The 15,431-nt window shown below is 46.5% G+C and overlaps 1 protein-coding gene across 2 annotated transcripts in view; it reads left to right on the top strand.

Annotated features, from left to right (window-relative positions):
* LOC111849862 (zinc finger matrin-type protein 4-like) overlaps nt 1-15,431 on the top strand; it is a 47,227-nt gene that overhangs the window by 15,786 nt on the left and 16,010 nt on the right. For both annotated transcript variants that reach the window (XM_072714393.1, XM_072714394.1), the window contains exons 4-6: nt 5,146-5,235; nt 9,656-9,818; nt 13,457-13,681. In XM_072714393.1, the coding sequence (XP_072570494.1) occupies nt 5,146-5,235; nt 9,656-9,818; nt 13,457-13,681 (478 nt within the window). The remainder of the gene's footprint in view (nt 1-5,145; nt 5,236-9,655; nt 9,819-13,456; nt 13,682-15,431) is intronic.

Raw genomic sequence — 15,431 nt, 5'->3', positions numbered from 1 at the left:
AAGCTGTAAACATTCTTACAGGGAACTTGTTAAGCTCGTTAATTATAATGGGCAAATGGAACGGCACAACCAGGTCCCTTAATAAACCTAATTGCTGATGTAAATCAGATTATCACTATCTGCCTTTTGGTGTGGCAGGTCAAGAAGACTGTGTGTAGGAGCAGAAGTGGAAAGTTCAGGTCCAGAAAGTACAAATCCGGACCAAGGTTTTGTTTCAACCAACCGGTTGATTATGCTGTGACGGTGACTGTTTATATTCAACTGGTTGGTTGAAGCAAAACCTTGGTCCGGATTTGTACTTTCCGGATCTGAACTGTCCACCTCTGTTAGGAGGCAGAGTCTCTTCACTTGAGCTGACAGTTTGCTGCCTCTGTTTCAGTGCTCAGCATCATACAGTATATCGCCTCTGGCTCGATCCATGGCACATTTTAAGGTGAAATAAACTGTAAATGAAAAAGTACTAATGAAAGCATCATTTGCAGCTTCGTATAGTGGTTTATTTCTGGACACTGAGAGACAGAGATATTTTTATGTGCGATGTGCTAAATGTGCCGTGAGTGGAAGCTTGTGTGTTTGCATCCAAACTTTAACCTCGTCACTCCATCCTCAGCCTGCTAGATTTGCAAAGAGTGTTTGCAGAAACACATTTAGCGTAATTCTGCTAGAGTGAGTCACAAAGTCCTGGGCATGGATTTGAAATTCAGGTCTGATCAGGTCTGTTCAGGTCTGTTCAGGTCTGATCAGGTCTCTTCAGGTCTGATCAGGTCTGTTCAGGTCTGTTCAGGTCTGTTCTTCAGAAGTGTGACATGTCTGTGGGACTGCAGTTTCTCTGCAGGTTTTTCAAGTGTGTAAACAAAGAATAAATAATAGAGTAAGACGGAGTAGTTCAATTAGAGAATGTGTTAGTTCAGCTTGTTGAGTTGGTGCACAGGTGGACAGAGAACCTCTGTGTTTGTGTTACTAAAATTCAGAAGCTCCACCATCCATCTTTTATAAATGCTTATTCAGTATAGAGTCACAGTGAGCCTGAAGCCTGGACACAAGGCAGGTGAACAACCTGGATGGGATGCAAGTTACATACTCACACCTAGTCACACACAAAGGGCATTTTAGAGACACCAGTTCATGGGAAGAGACTGGGGTATTTGGAGGAAACATATATGAAAACGGGGAGAAGATGGAGAATCGATACAGAGAGCCAGGGAGGGGAATCAAATCTGCTACACTAGCCTGGATCTGTGAGACCATAAGGGTGTCACTGAGCTACCATATCGCACAAAAACGAGGAAAGAAATTATGGAGCTTTGATAAGTTAATAACGGAGAAATCCAGGCCAAATTTTAAAGGAAATTTTATATTATTATTATTATTATTATTCATCTAGTGTATTTATGGCATTTAGAGGTGTTGCTGGAATGTCTCACACTTGATATAAGAACATTTTTTGCAATGCTAGTTCAAATCCCTTTGAAAAGTGGTATTTTTATGTGAAAAAGTTCTTGGTATCCTGTAAGCAGACATATTAAAGATAAATATTAAAAGACTTGGTGCGTTGAACAAATTGTCATGAACAGAGAACACAGGTTCTGGCTTTTATCAAGACTGGAAATAGCGCCTGTGTCCAATGGCATCCCTATCATGACATGTTGGATCAGTAAATAACGAAAGGCTTTTAAAACGGACCGGTGCTTGTTAAAAACCCATCAGGATCTCAGGGAAATAAACGTGTCTGCCCTTTCCTCCTGGACGTCCACAGCACAGCTGCATTTCCTCGATGGTTCAATAAGCGAGGCCACTGTGTGGTGCCCCAAACAGCTACTGGTCATTTGTATTGCAGGTGAGACTTTCCTGGACCCCCCAGGCAAATCACGCCCACATAAACGACACCCTGAGACTGCTAATGGGAACAGCAAGGGCCGCTGAATCATTGCAGTGGCCATCTACCGCATCGTCTTAAAGTCCAGATAACATTTGTAAGGGCCTGTGCTCCCCGACATGATCCATGATGTTGTAGTAGATGCTTATGTCTGAACAACAGATAAAATGATTAGACAGTGGGATCTCTTTGCCCAAGAAAGATTTAAACCAGTGAGTCCCACTTCACACATCCCAGAACATGAGATTGTTTGTTACGAATGGGCTGAGTGGACGGAGGATCCAAAAACCAGAGAGGAGACAAAGTGGTCCGAGAATGTAAATGACACGTTATGCACGTGCAATTCTTACATCGCTAGTCAGCTAGATTAAAATCAGGTTTTTTCTTACCTTCAATTCGACATTTTAGCGCAGGGAGGTAAAACTTCATTCGGTAAAACATTTTTTGTGTGTCATAGAAAAAAAATGTAGCAAGTTTTGCAATTTTAATGATTATTCCTTTTCAAGTTTATCTAGTATGTTTAAAAATCAGTTTAAAGTTTACCTCCGCTGCTTTTGCATGAGCGCTGCATGCGTTCTACGAGACAGTCATAATCATTTTCATCCTTGCTGTTTAAAATCACTCCAGACAGGTTTATGAGAAATTTATGTTGAATTCCTTTTTTGCTTTATGAGTACCCCTATATTTATTACTATAAAATAATACTGAGCTGCCCAAGTATATCCTGATCTTGTTGTATCTCTTCTTCCATCCGGATCGCAGTTTAAGCTTGCATCTTTCATTTGTCCATACATCCATTGTTATTATTTTTTTTACTTTGTTTATTGTTGTTCTCTGAGTTTGCAACTTTTTTTCAAGACGGTGGAAGCATTGCAAGTGCCACCCCAAAGTACTGAAGTACCAAAAAAGTAACGCAATTGGTTTGGTGCTTTAGGTAGTGGAACGTTTGGTACTGGTACTTGACCAGAAGTCAATGGAATAGGGAAAGTACCGATAGTACTGTACTGAAAGTATGGTACCTGGTACCTGGTGCCTGGTGTGGTGGAAAAGAAGAACATCAAGGTCAGAGCCAAGCAGAGGCAGAGAAGGGGTGGGTCTTCGCCTGTGATTGGCTCTGATCCTGAGATTCTTCTACACTGATGTGTGCGTTTGAAATGACGACCTTTAGGCTATTCATCCTGGAGCAACAAATGAAAACACATGTTAGGCAATTGGTAACTCAAGATGAAGAGAAGTATTCATTGTTATTGATAGTTTTTTTGTTAAGAAAAATGCTATGCTGCCCAATACACATATCCCAGACCCCGACCTGGGCCTGACCGTTCAACCATCCGTCTCCCCTTTCCCTGGTAAAATGCCAGACAGTAACCCTGGCCAAGCACTGGAGATGGCATCAAACTCAAAGCCAGCAGCCAAAGCAGGGCAGGTAACAAACTGTTTTTATTGTCAGAACGTCAACATTCCTGAAAAAAACACACATCTCAAAGAAACACATCCTGTGTTGTGAAATATTTGGTTGCGCCTAAATGAAAAAGTTTGACGTACCATTGCAACCATTGCAAAACCTCAGTCTGTAGCCCTGCATCAGCACCAACCACCCACAGATTGCAACACTCTCCCCAGGTAAAGGCCTCCGCATTGTCTATATAGGCTGTAGCCCCTCCACCTGCCCAGGTAAAAGCCTCCGCATTGTCTATATAGGCTGTAGCCCCTCCCCCTGGAGCAATTAACATTCTCAATACAAAATATCCCTTATTAACAGTTCTAAAATATACCATTCCAAAATACAGATTTGTTCAAATTTATTAATACAATATACAAAGCATTAAAAAAATGAGTTTTCATTATAACTTGCAATAACCCCCATGTCAACTTGGTTTTTCCCATCAGATTTGTGAACACCCCCCATCATATAAGTGAAATGGTAGTGGCGCCTCAGTTCCGCCAATAAAACAGGAAGAGATTGCTACTCTGGTTAGAGTTCAAGTTACTAGACTTAATACCTCCCGGCCGTCATCTCCCTAATCAGCAATCCATGCAAGGTCAAATTCTGCACTTTATCTCATTGAAACAAGGTTGTTGATAAAGTGTGAGAACCAAAACAAAAGTTAAATGCAAAATCTAAAAACAAAATAGGACAATCAAAATCAACGCAATCAAATTACCTTAAGGCTGGCTGGAAAATTCACAAGTAATCTATGACTACATCATGATCCAAACTGGGACAGTCACACAAACAGCCAGGCCGCTGGGGTAGCTTAGCTGTGTTGACCGAGAGAGGATCCAGTTAGCCAAAAGGGGAAGGCCTGTGGCTTTAACTGGTACAGGAGCAAAATATCCTCCAAACACTTCAAAAAGCTTACTACAGATCTTAAAGGAAGTAAGGTTCACATGGACTGGAAGAGACGTGCTGATTTTATACACCCAGAACTTGCAGGAGCCTTGTGCTTAATGTTCCCTTTTCTTCCGTTTTTTTTCCCACCTAGAAGTGCCCATGGATGGCAGTTAGATTATCATAGGCACCGTGATTCAGTAATAGAATAAGAATGTCAAAAGTCTGGATGTAAGTAAGCACTGTTAACAGTAAGAGTAGTAACGGTAAATTAGAAGGCCATGTTGTGGATTGATTACATCAGTTATACACAGCGACATCACTAACTCTAATGGAGGCTCTTTGCTGGTTGTTTGGGGTTATTTGAGAAGGTTTCTGTTCCCTTGCCACCCTGCCAGTCCCGCCACATGAGTTGGGTTCGCCCAACGCATGTCAAAGTGGGTCAGTCACCAGAGCCGCAGGGTCATCTGATAGCCAGTGTCCGATACGAGCTGACTTGGGGGGCCGCCAGGGGCCCTGCTCGAAGGACGTGCCAGTTTCATAGGCTTCCTCCATGTCCACTCAGCCTTTAACCACCCTGTTTGTGTTTGGTGCCTTTTTCATTAAGCTTCTCTCTCTCTTATCGGACTTTTTCGAACTTCCATCAGTGTCAGTTTGTGTCGTTCTGGTCTTGTTATTATGACGAGATAGATAGGGTCAGAGTGGGATCATTTTGATGTTGATTATGATGGTACGTGGCCTTCGTATTAAAGAACTGCCCATGTTTCTGTACTCATCCTCCTGCCTTAGCTAACCCCCCCTGCCCCCCACACCAAGACTGCCCTCTATGTATCAGAAGCAGCTTAAAACAAGAATACTGGTTCTTATAGAGAAAATACACTTACTACTGGTACTACTGGTTCATTTCTGAATGTCTTTATTTCTTTATTGGTTTCAGAGCCGGAAGCATGCCAACAAAGTCCGACTGTACCACATGCTGCACCCTGCAGATGGGGGCTGCCCCGCCAAGAAGCTACGGACAGACAATGTAAGCGCGCCTCTCCTCCATCATGTGACTCCATGGGGTCAAGGGTCACACATCCATTTGGGTATTATGAGGGAAACAAATCGATCATACAGCTTCGTCAAGACAGTACAGAGGGTAAGCCTGAAAAATAATATTATAGTACATAATAATTATTATAATGCAGTAATAATATAACTAACTAAATACGGTCCTGTACTATATTTCGAGCTGATGAACCATTGATGTCACGTAATTTTTTTCAAGAGCATCTTGAATATAATAGGCTTTATGGCAGTCTGTTCGTAAGTTCAAGTTGTCTGTAAGTTGGGCATTCTTATCTTAGGGGCAGCATGGGTAACTTTTACAGTTTATGACTCGGATCTTTGAAATTAAGACACGTTTAATGAAATAGCAGAAAGGAGTAAAAACAAATGACAGCCATTTTGGTGTCAAGACATTGAGAACACACACAGGAAACCAAGCACAATTCCTGTCACAACCCATGACTGGCTTTATTAGGAAGCAACAACAGACCCACAACGGCAATGGGTCAGAAAGGCTCGTGTCCTGTAGAAGTCTCATTTACCTGATCGTAGTGAGCATCCCTCCCCCAAGATTGCAGTCAGTTGTCAGCTACCAGGATCAAATTGGCCTCCATGCCTTTCAGCTATTATCTCCATAGGGCCCAGAGTAGTGAATTATGGGAATTAGCAGAAGTGTGAGTTCGCTGAGTGACAGGATAAGTGGGTCGTTTTCGAGGAAGGGGCACATACACAAGGCGTATGACAAACACGTAGTGCTGGCTTCACTTTGACTGCAGTCACTTGTCACAGCAGTGATGCTGAGGTATATATCTTTGTGTTGGCCTTGGACTGAGAACCTTTTTTTTCAGAGTATAGCAGTTGTTACACATTTCGCTTTTGAACATATAACTATAGTGGTTTTTAGTTTATTATCTTAACAACTGCTGGCCATTGTGCTCCAATTGAGGGGCTGTTGCAGTACTTGGTATACATAACCTGTGAGCACACCTCCCACAAAGACATGGCTGCCCCCCCCCCCTTCAAACCAAAGCTACCATTATCCATGTTCTTATGCTCCTTGGCTCCTCCTAGTGTCTGGAACCTTGGCGGTCTTTCCCTTTATCCCCCCTTACAGACCACCCTGCCTGTACCAAGCCCCCCCCCCCCCCCATCCTGTACACCACATTTCCTTGGGAACCCCAGCAGTGCAAAAACACTGTTGTTTTGCAGGAGAACAAAACTGAGGCCATGAGAAAATCCACCATTTGGGGCCTGCAGTGAGTTTCCTGCACAATTAAGTAAAAATGAGAAGACTGCCCTCAGAAGAGCCTACAGAGATGTAGCTGAAGGTAGCTGTCCTGTTGGTGCGGTGGTACCAGTGGAGCGTAAGAGCCTCGAGGTCTTATGGTGAAGTGGCACATTATCTGCCAATCTTCAGACTAGGTTTTTGCAGCTGAAGTTGATGCCATCTGTCCTGTCAATCCAACCTTGTCTCCCCGTGGATCACTGGTCCATGTTCAGTCACTTTTCCAGGAACCTGTCATCCAATCAGAATGCAGGAAGCAGAGGGCAAAAGGGCAGCTTTATACCTCGGATGGAACGCCAGTCCATTGCACACGCATTCTTACGCACGAAGATCAACTAACAGATTCAGTCTGAATACGTGTCTGCAGTGTGGGATGAGACCCAGATGAAAACGCGGAGAACACACGACCTCATGTGGGGCACCGTATTGCTCATTCACCCATCCATCCATTTTCATGCCCACATCCACCTCTATGGCTGGGTTCTGTCGCCAGGACAACTGATCACTAAGGTCATGAAAGACCGGCTGTCACTGAGGCTGTCATTCACCCGCGCAAATGCCGAATGTGATCTCACCCTGCACAGTGAACAGGATTTCTAATCCGCTTTGCTTCTTTCCTTACATTCCCTGACATGGGAATGTAAGATTAAGTGAACGGCAGCTATGGAAGATTATGCAGAGACAGCTGAGTGTTTTATAACAACTTTGTGGCTGACAAGTGGGTAATTAAATTTTTCTTCTCATAAACACTGGGAAAATTTCTCCTTCATGGCCCAGGCGAGAGGTTGACCTCACCTCATCATGTGATGTAATTCATGTCATATAATCCTTCAGTCAGGGAGCTGCTGTTGCCAAATCCCTGTGTGGGACACAGCTGACTCCAAGCTGGTCCCTTACTGTGTGGTTGCTGGAGGTGAATTAAGTCTACATTTACTTTACCACACAGAAGTGACTCTAATCAGACACAACTCTGATGTTTTCTGTGTGGAAACAGAACCCTGATCTTTTCTAATCAGGTTTGCGCCTTAGATCAGATCTGATTCATGGCCATGGTAAGATCAGAATTCTCGTGTTTTTTTTTTGCCCATAGGCATGTCCTGAAGCTTTTTAGTTGTTGGAGATGCAGATGACTCATCACTGTTCACTGGTTTAAAAGCACCCTGTAAATTTAAGTCTTTTTTAGCACCTCTGTCACACGTTCATGTTTTTCTTCTTTCTGTTCTCCACTGAAGTACGTTCTGTTGGTCGTGAGGATATCTATGGACAGCATTAAACGACCCTTCCTCGTACAACCTTGTAATCTTCCCCCGGAAAAAAACACTGAAATCAATTAACAATAAGCAGGGGTGACAGACATATATAAAAACATGGAAAAAAAAAACACACTTTCCAACTGAACGTTCAATGCATTCTGTTGAGTTTAATCACGTTCATGTAGTTTGGACGAAAGGTGCAAACTGAGACTAATGTCTGTGAGGACTCTTCAGACTCTTCAACGTAGCAGGGTGGACGTAGCCCAAGGTGCTTGCAGTGCAGCAAGAAGCATAAAATATTTGTTAAAAAACCTGCCCCTTAAGATTATTTTGGGTCCACCTACAGCTTGGTCTTCCTGGATAGGCCCCGGTAAGCCCTTGCTGAAGCCTGGCGTGATGTTACCTCGTCTAGGAATGAAAATCTGCTCTACTCCAGGTAGAGGTGTAGGAACCAGGGTGTGTGGGAGTCTGGCAGGTACCTCCAATATTCAACATAGATTCATTCAGCCCCCCAACAGACTTTCGAATTTAAATTTTTAAGTTGTGCCCCCCCCCCCCAATATCAAACTCTCTCCCTCACCATTTGCTCCATGAACTGGTTTGGTGGCCTTAGACAGTGTATTGTGTAACTGAAAGATAAGGTGGAAGTAATTAATTCTAGGTCTTCTTCTGAGCAGTGAGACTGAAAGGGTGAAAGGAAAGTATCTCCTTTAATCCGCGTTTTTGGAGGAAATGCACGGTGGAACAAACGTCAGCATATTAACAAAAGGCATTCATTTTAATTGAAGGCATTTAACTGTGGTGGATATTTGAAAAATTCTTATTTAAGACAAATTGCGGTCGACCAACCTTGTAACCTTTTGTAACCTTGAATTCTCACCCTTCATCTGAATTACTTGCCTTATGCGAATGGGTGAGGTTCATTTCCAGCCCTACCTGCAAGCTACAGTAGAATGTACATTTAGCAGGAAGACGCGTCTGAGAAGACCGTCTTCTCTTTACCCTGTGTAGCCGTTGCAGGATATCAGATTCTAAATGAATAAATCTATTGCACAGGTCATCTGACTGAGCTTTAATATTTTTTCGAATTTGATTTTCACTTTTTTTTCGATAAATTTAGGTAAAAAATAAACAATACTTTTCGGGTTCTCCTTTTTGTGCTAGATTTTTAATCTACGGGGAGTTTTTCCCACTAGATTTATTTTCCTCAATAAACCCCACATAAAAAGAAATATACTGTTTGGAGTCTGTACCTGGTCACAGGGGAGTGCTCCTACACAGCTGCTGGCAAGTTGGCTGTAAATGGAGAATTCCTTTACGGAGGCTGTTCTCCAAATTTTCGCTTGTTTTCAGATTGTCACTTGTTGCCAGCCTGTCCGGTGCGCCTGTTGTATGTCGGGACACGACTCTACTGTGATCAGAGGAGAGGAGAGTTCTTACCTTCGCAGTAGTGCACCCAGGATGGATGGAGCCACACTGAGGGGCGTGGTACATTTAGGGAACACAGCCATAGGTTTTACAGCTAGAACCACTGCGAGGAGATTAGATTCACCGGATGAGCGCTGAGTCAAACGTTTTTGGTGGGTTGAAAGCATCGGACGCTGAAATGGCTGTTATTTGACAGACGGTTTCATATGGCATTAAAATATTACTTAAAAATGACTGCAGTGAGAAATCAGGGCAGACCGAGGATTGTGATGACAGACTGTTCCTGGACAAAATGTCCTGCCTGCAGGAAAGGTGTTGCTGCCACTCTCAGGCGTGAGAAGCTATAGTGAACGACGCTGGAGCCAGATCTGCGGATGGATATATGTGCTGAGCTTTCTGAAACCCCTTGTTTTTTCTGTGTGTGCCTGCAGGGCGGCGCTGATGGCGACGTGGACAGGAACAAGTGCTGCACTCTGTGTAACATGTCCTTCACCTCCGCTGTGGTGGCACAGTCTCACTACCAGGGCAAGATCCACGCTAAGAGGCTGAGGCTGCATCTGGGGGCCCAGGCGTCCCTCAGCGAAACTGCGGCAGGTAAACAGTCTCCCCCAGGCTCCCCTATCCCTCCCCACATGGGTCAGAACCCACCAGGGCTCAGAAGGTCTCTATTGCAACATAATCCTTCAACCCAGCTAGTCTAGTTGGTAGTTAATGGTTTGTTCTACTCATACAACCATATGGGCCTTAAAATATAACTCTTACAACATGTATTTCTGGAAAAACTCTGGAAATATTAAAAATTTACTTTATGGTATAAATTATGTGCTCACAGTGTAGAAATTTAAATAATCAAGTTAGGCAAGTTGATGCAGAAACCTGTAGAGCAGGGGGCCTATTCCGCAAAGCAAGATTTCTTGCTTAGCCGGATAACTTGTTGCATTTAAGGAAGTTTAGGCTTGATGAACTTTATTGTTGTTCACGTACATTTAGCACAGACTACCTTAAATCCGACAAGTCATCTGGCTAAGCAAGAAATTCTGCTTCATGGAACACCCCCCAAGGGTAGGCAGTCTCCAGAAAGGGCCGTTTTGTGTGCTTTTTTTTTGCTGCAACTCTCTAATTAAATTACTAATTAGAGGAATGATTGGCTGAAGAGTCCTCACACCTGGGTTTGAACAGCTTATCCCAAAAACCTGCATACACAGTGGCTTTTTGAGGATGAGATTGCCTACCTCTGCTGTAGACACACAGCGGCTCAGTCCTGAGTTTGATTCCCAGGTTCAGGACCAACAGGAAGTACTGTGGTAGGAAAACACTTTAACTTTTACTTTAAAAAGCAAGCCTGCTGTTACCCAAAATGCACGGTTAAATGTAGTATTAAAAAGTGAGCAGTGAGGACAGGTGAAGGAGGGCTGTGAGAGAGAGTGGCTGAGCCAAGACTCAAACCATGCTGTGGGTCGTGGAGCCAGCTTTCCCGCTCCCTCAATCTAGAGATAAATGAGATTAATAAAAAGAGATCAGGAGAGAAATAAAAATAGGTGAGTAAACAGATTAACCATCACTTTGTATGCAAGGTGTGAGTCCGTTTAGAATCTGGAGTCATATATTTCCACAATACTCTGCATAATAAGAACTCTGAGTGGGATGGCAAACATGTGACATATGCAGCCATTTGGGTTGGTTTATAATTTTTTTTGGGGGGGGGGCGCTTTTGGCTCATGGAAGGACAAGAGCTGGCAATAGGGCTTGGAATCAGCATCTGGACGTGTTTACAGGAGATGAGAGAATAAAACAAAACTCATTACTGTCATTGATCGGGAATAAAGAACAGGTCATATGAATGGGTGACCTGCCCCACCCTGGTTCATCTGCACCCGCCCCCCCCCCCCCCAAACCCTGTTAATCGTCTTAACTGTATCCAGGGAAAGTCCCACAGAGAAGAAGCTTAGGCTTCTAACAAGGTTGCAGATCAGGCTGTAGGATGCAGAGCTGTAGTAGCTGCTAGCACAGCATGTGTCCCCTGATGGACTGAGTGCTGACAGCAAGGGGAATCACAGTGTGCAGAATCAGAACACACTTTATCGCCAGTATGTGTGAACATACCATACTGCATGTATACTCTGAAGGGAAGATGTTGGATAAGTGGGGAATTGTTCTTGAGTGAGTGGATCGCACCTGGGTGTCGGATTACTGAGGAACCAGGTGAGTTTATTTAGGAGCTGGACAACTATGGGGAAGAAGCTGTGGAGATGGTGTGAGGTGCGGGTCACGGCGCACTTGAACTTCCTCTGCGTTGCCTATCAGAGTGCTGATAAAATCTTTCTCGCCAGAGAGAGAGCGCAGCTCTGTGGCTCTTTTTCCCATAATCCCCTGCTCAGAAATAGGACGAGATTTACAATAGGAGAATTTAAAATGAGTCATGCGGTGGCGAAAGTTGGGCTCCTGGGAGAGTGAACATCGTGCTGATAAATGTGCCAATGTTGGAGGAAGCTTTGATGTCATTCTTCTTTTTGATGTGTATTTTAAGCCCAGCAGTAGAGTGGCTTGGTACTGGAACGTAATTATATTGGCTACAATCAGACTGCTGGGAGGGGCCTTGTGACGTGTGTCTATCTGTGTGCTGTAGCTTGGGGGCTCTTTATTAGTATTAATCAGCCCCAGAGAATGGAAGGTGGGGGCGCCAGGAGAAAAGGTTATGAAATCAGGGCATCTCTGCGTCTTGCTTGAGACTAGCTTTTGTGTGCAGTGTAAAGGTAATGCAACCCCCCCCCCAGCCCAGGGGATAAGGTTGGCGAGGATGTGGGCAAATAAAAATCAAGAAATAAAAGTATATATAATGCAAATACTGTATAATTAAACATATGCTTAAAAGGTTTTTTTTAATGTTAATGGGAAAAGCGAGATGGATAGGAATGCTGGCCAGTATGCTCACACACTTACTCACACGCACGCACACACATATCACCCCCCCAGTTGTGTGTGTTTGATGACATCACCAGCGACAGAGGTCTTTATTGCAGACCGAGCTGCATGGCTAAGAGACAGCTGAACGTCGGAGAGGCACTTACTGATTTTCTCCACGTACGCGGCGCCCATTGCAGATGAAAACTGCCCCTTTCTCCTTCGCCAGCTGCACCTAGGAAGGGAAAGTAAACAATTTGGGACCTATATTAGTGCGGTGTGGGGGCATTGCTGGAATTTCACTGCTGTTAAGGGGGTTAGAAGATAAAAAGCGGGGAGGAAAATGCATGTGGAGCAGAGGCAGAGTCTCCTCCCTGGCATCCCGCCGACTGCAGGGATGTGATACACACACTAGGGTGGGTTTTGGAACATTATGGGATTTGGTGCCTCGCACCCAGGTCAAATGGGCTGGCAAATCGGAACGCCATCATAGCCACACTGAATGGAAAGGCCTAGAATGTCGCTGTGATGGGCCGTGTAGAGCCGGGAAATGCTGTGTGTGCCCTTTTACATTGGCTATAAAGGCAAGTCCATCAGAGCAGGAAGTGTCCTAAAGCAGCCAGCCCCCTTTGCTTTCTTTCTCGGTTGCCACAGGGGGGCACTAGAGGGCTTAGAGCCCCCCCCCCCGAATGACCATCTGTGACCCTTCCAGAAATAGTCACCCAAAGACCCCATAAAAGAATGATTTTGACATACTGTACTAGCTTTTACCTTCTTTGGTGAACTGATCCCACCCCCCCCCCCACCACCATGGTATCCTGGTAGCACCACTGCTCCCCACCCCATGAAAATCCTGGACCCGGCCGTCAGTTTCGCCCTCACGCCGGCACTGTGCACAGGGCGGTTTCGCTTGCCGCCCGTGGTTGATTCTGCCCTGGCTGTGTCACAGTGAGGGACAGTGTGGCAGCGCAGTGCGAGTCCTGCTCATTCTGGCTGCTCAGTTTTGGCCACCCTCCTGCTGGCCTGCGGGTCCCTCGTTTCCCACTGTGTGACTGTGTGTCGTGCAGTAGCAGGGCGCCACGTGAAACACAGCCAGTTGGGGTGCAGAGTCCTTGGGAGGATGTGGCCCCCTGACCCCTTACTAATGCTCCTTCAGATCAGTGTTATAGTTCAGGTGGAAAATCACCACATCCCCTATAAGCAGTTATAAGTATGTTCTGCAGAAATAGAACATTTGTTTCCTTCGATCTAGAACACTGATGGTATATTTCCCCACGCTTCGGTTGTCTGGGTAACTGACAGGCCTGATTCCCATTTCGCTTGACATGCAGAGGTCTCGGCCAGCCCTTCTGAGGCGCCGTCGGAGGCATACTCCCCAGGGAACTCCCCCACACCGCGCCGTGACTCTGACCGCTACTGCCAGCTGTGCAGGGCCTGGTTCAACAACCCAGGCATGGCCCAGCAGCATTACACCGGCAAGAAGCACCGGAAGAATGCTGCGCGTGCCCACCTACTGGAACAGCTGGGGGAGACGCTGGGCCTGGGGGAGCTCAAGGGTGAGTGTGAAAATGGGCGTGAGGGGCAATAGGACCTGGGGGAGCTCAAGGGTGAGTGTGAAAAGGGGAGTGAGGGGCAATAGGACCTGGGGGAGCTCAAGGGTGAGTGTGAATAGGGGAGTGTGGGGCAATAGGACCTGGGGGAGCTCAAGGGTGAGTGTGAATAGGGGAGTGTGGGGCAATAGGACCTGGGGGAGCTCAAGGGGGAGTGTGAAAAGGGGAGTGAGGGGCATTAGGACCTGGGGGAGCTCAAGGGGGAGTGTGAAAAGGGGAGTGAGGGGCATTAGGACCTGGGGGAGCTCAAGGGGGAGTGTGAAAAGGGGAGTGAGGGGCATTAGGACCTGGGGAACCTCAAGGGTGAGTGTGAAAAGGGGAGTGAGGGGCATTAGGACCTGGGGGAGCTCAAGGGGGAGTGTGAAAAGGGGAGTGAGGGGCATTAGGACCTGGGGAAACTCAAGGGGGAGTGTGAAAAGGGGAGTGAGGGGCATTAGGACCTGGGGGAGCTCAAGGGTGAGTGTGAAAAGGGGAGTTAGGGGCATTAGGACCTGGGGGAGCTCAAGGGTGAGTGTGAAAAGGGGAGTGAGGGGCATTAGGACCTGGGGGAGCTCAAGGGTGAGTGTGAAAAGGGGAGTGAGGGGCATTAGGTGCTGGGGGAGCTCAAGGGTGAGTGTGAAAAGGGGAGTGAGGGGCATTAGGACCTGGGGGAGCTCAAGGGTGAGTATGAAAAGGGGAGTGAGGGGCAATAGGACCTGCGGGAACTCAAGGGTGAGTGTGAAAAGGGGAGTGAGGGGCAATAGGACCTGGGGGAGCTCAAGAGTGAATGTGAAAAGGGGAGTGAGGGGCAATAGGACCTGGGGGAGCTCAAGGGTGAGTGTGAAAAGGGGAGTGAGGGGCAATAGGACCTGGGGGAGCTCAAGGGTGAGTGTGAAAAGGGGAGTGAGGGGCATTAGGACCTGTGGGAGCTCAAGGGTGAGTGTGAAAAGGGGAGTGAGGGGCATTAGGACCTGGGGGAGCTCAAGGGTGAGTGTGAAAAGGGGAGTGAGGGGCATTAGGTGCTGGGGGAGCTCAAGGGTGAGTGTGAAAAGGGGAGTGAGGGGCATTAGGACCTGGGGGAGCTCAAGGGTGAGTGTGAAAAGGGGAGTGAGGGGCATTAGGACCAGGGGGAGCTCAAGGGTGAGTGTGAAAAGGGGAGTGAGGGGCAATAGGACCTGCGGGAACTCAAGGGTGAGTGTGAAAAGGGGAGTGAGGGGCAATAGGACCTGGGGGAGCTCAAGAGTGAATGTGAAAAGGGGAGTGAGGGGCAATAGGACCTGGGGGAGCTCAAGGGGGAGTGTGAAAAGGGGAGTGAGCGGCAATAGGACCTGGGGGAGCTCAAGGGTGAGTGTGAAAAGGGGAGTGAGGGGCAATAGGACCTGGGGGAGCTCAAGGGTGAGTGTGAAAAGGGGAGTGAGGGGCAATAGGACCTGGGGGAGCTCAAGGGTGAGTGTGAAAAGGGGAGAGAGGGGCAATAGGACCTGGGGGAGCTCAAGGGTGAGTGTGAAAAGGGGAGTGAGGGGCAATAGGACCTGGGGGAGCTCAAGGGTGAGTGTGAAATGGGGAGTGAGGGGCAATAGGACCTGGGGGAGCTCAAGGGTGAGTGTGAAAAGGGGAGTGAGGGACAATAGGACCTGGGGGAGCTCAAGGGTGAGTGTGAAAAGGGGAGTGAGGGACAATAGGACCTGGGGGAGCTCAAGGGTGAGTGTGATAAGGG

The sequence above is a fragment of the Paramormyrops kingsleyae genome, chromosome 7 (assembly GCF_048594095.1).
Source record: "Paramormyrops kingsleyae isolate MSU_618 chromosome 7, PKINGS_0.4, whole genome shotgun sequence".
NCBI classification, from domain to species: domain Eukaryota; kingdom Metazoa; phylum Chordata; class Actinopteri; order Osteoglossiformes; family Mormyridae; genus Paramormyrops; species Paramormyrops kingsleyae.
The sequence above is the reverse complement of the archived record's forward strand: the minus strand, read 5'-3'. Positions and strand labels throughout refer to the sequence as shown.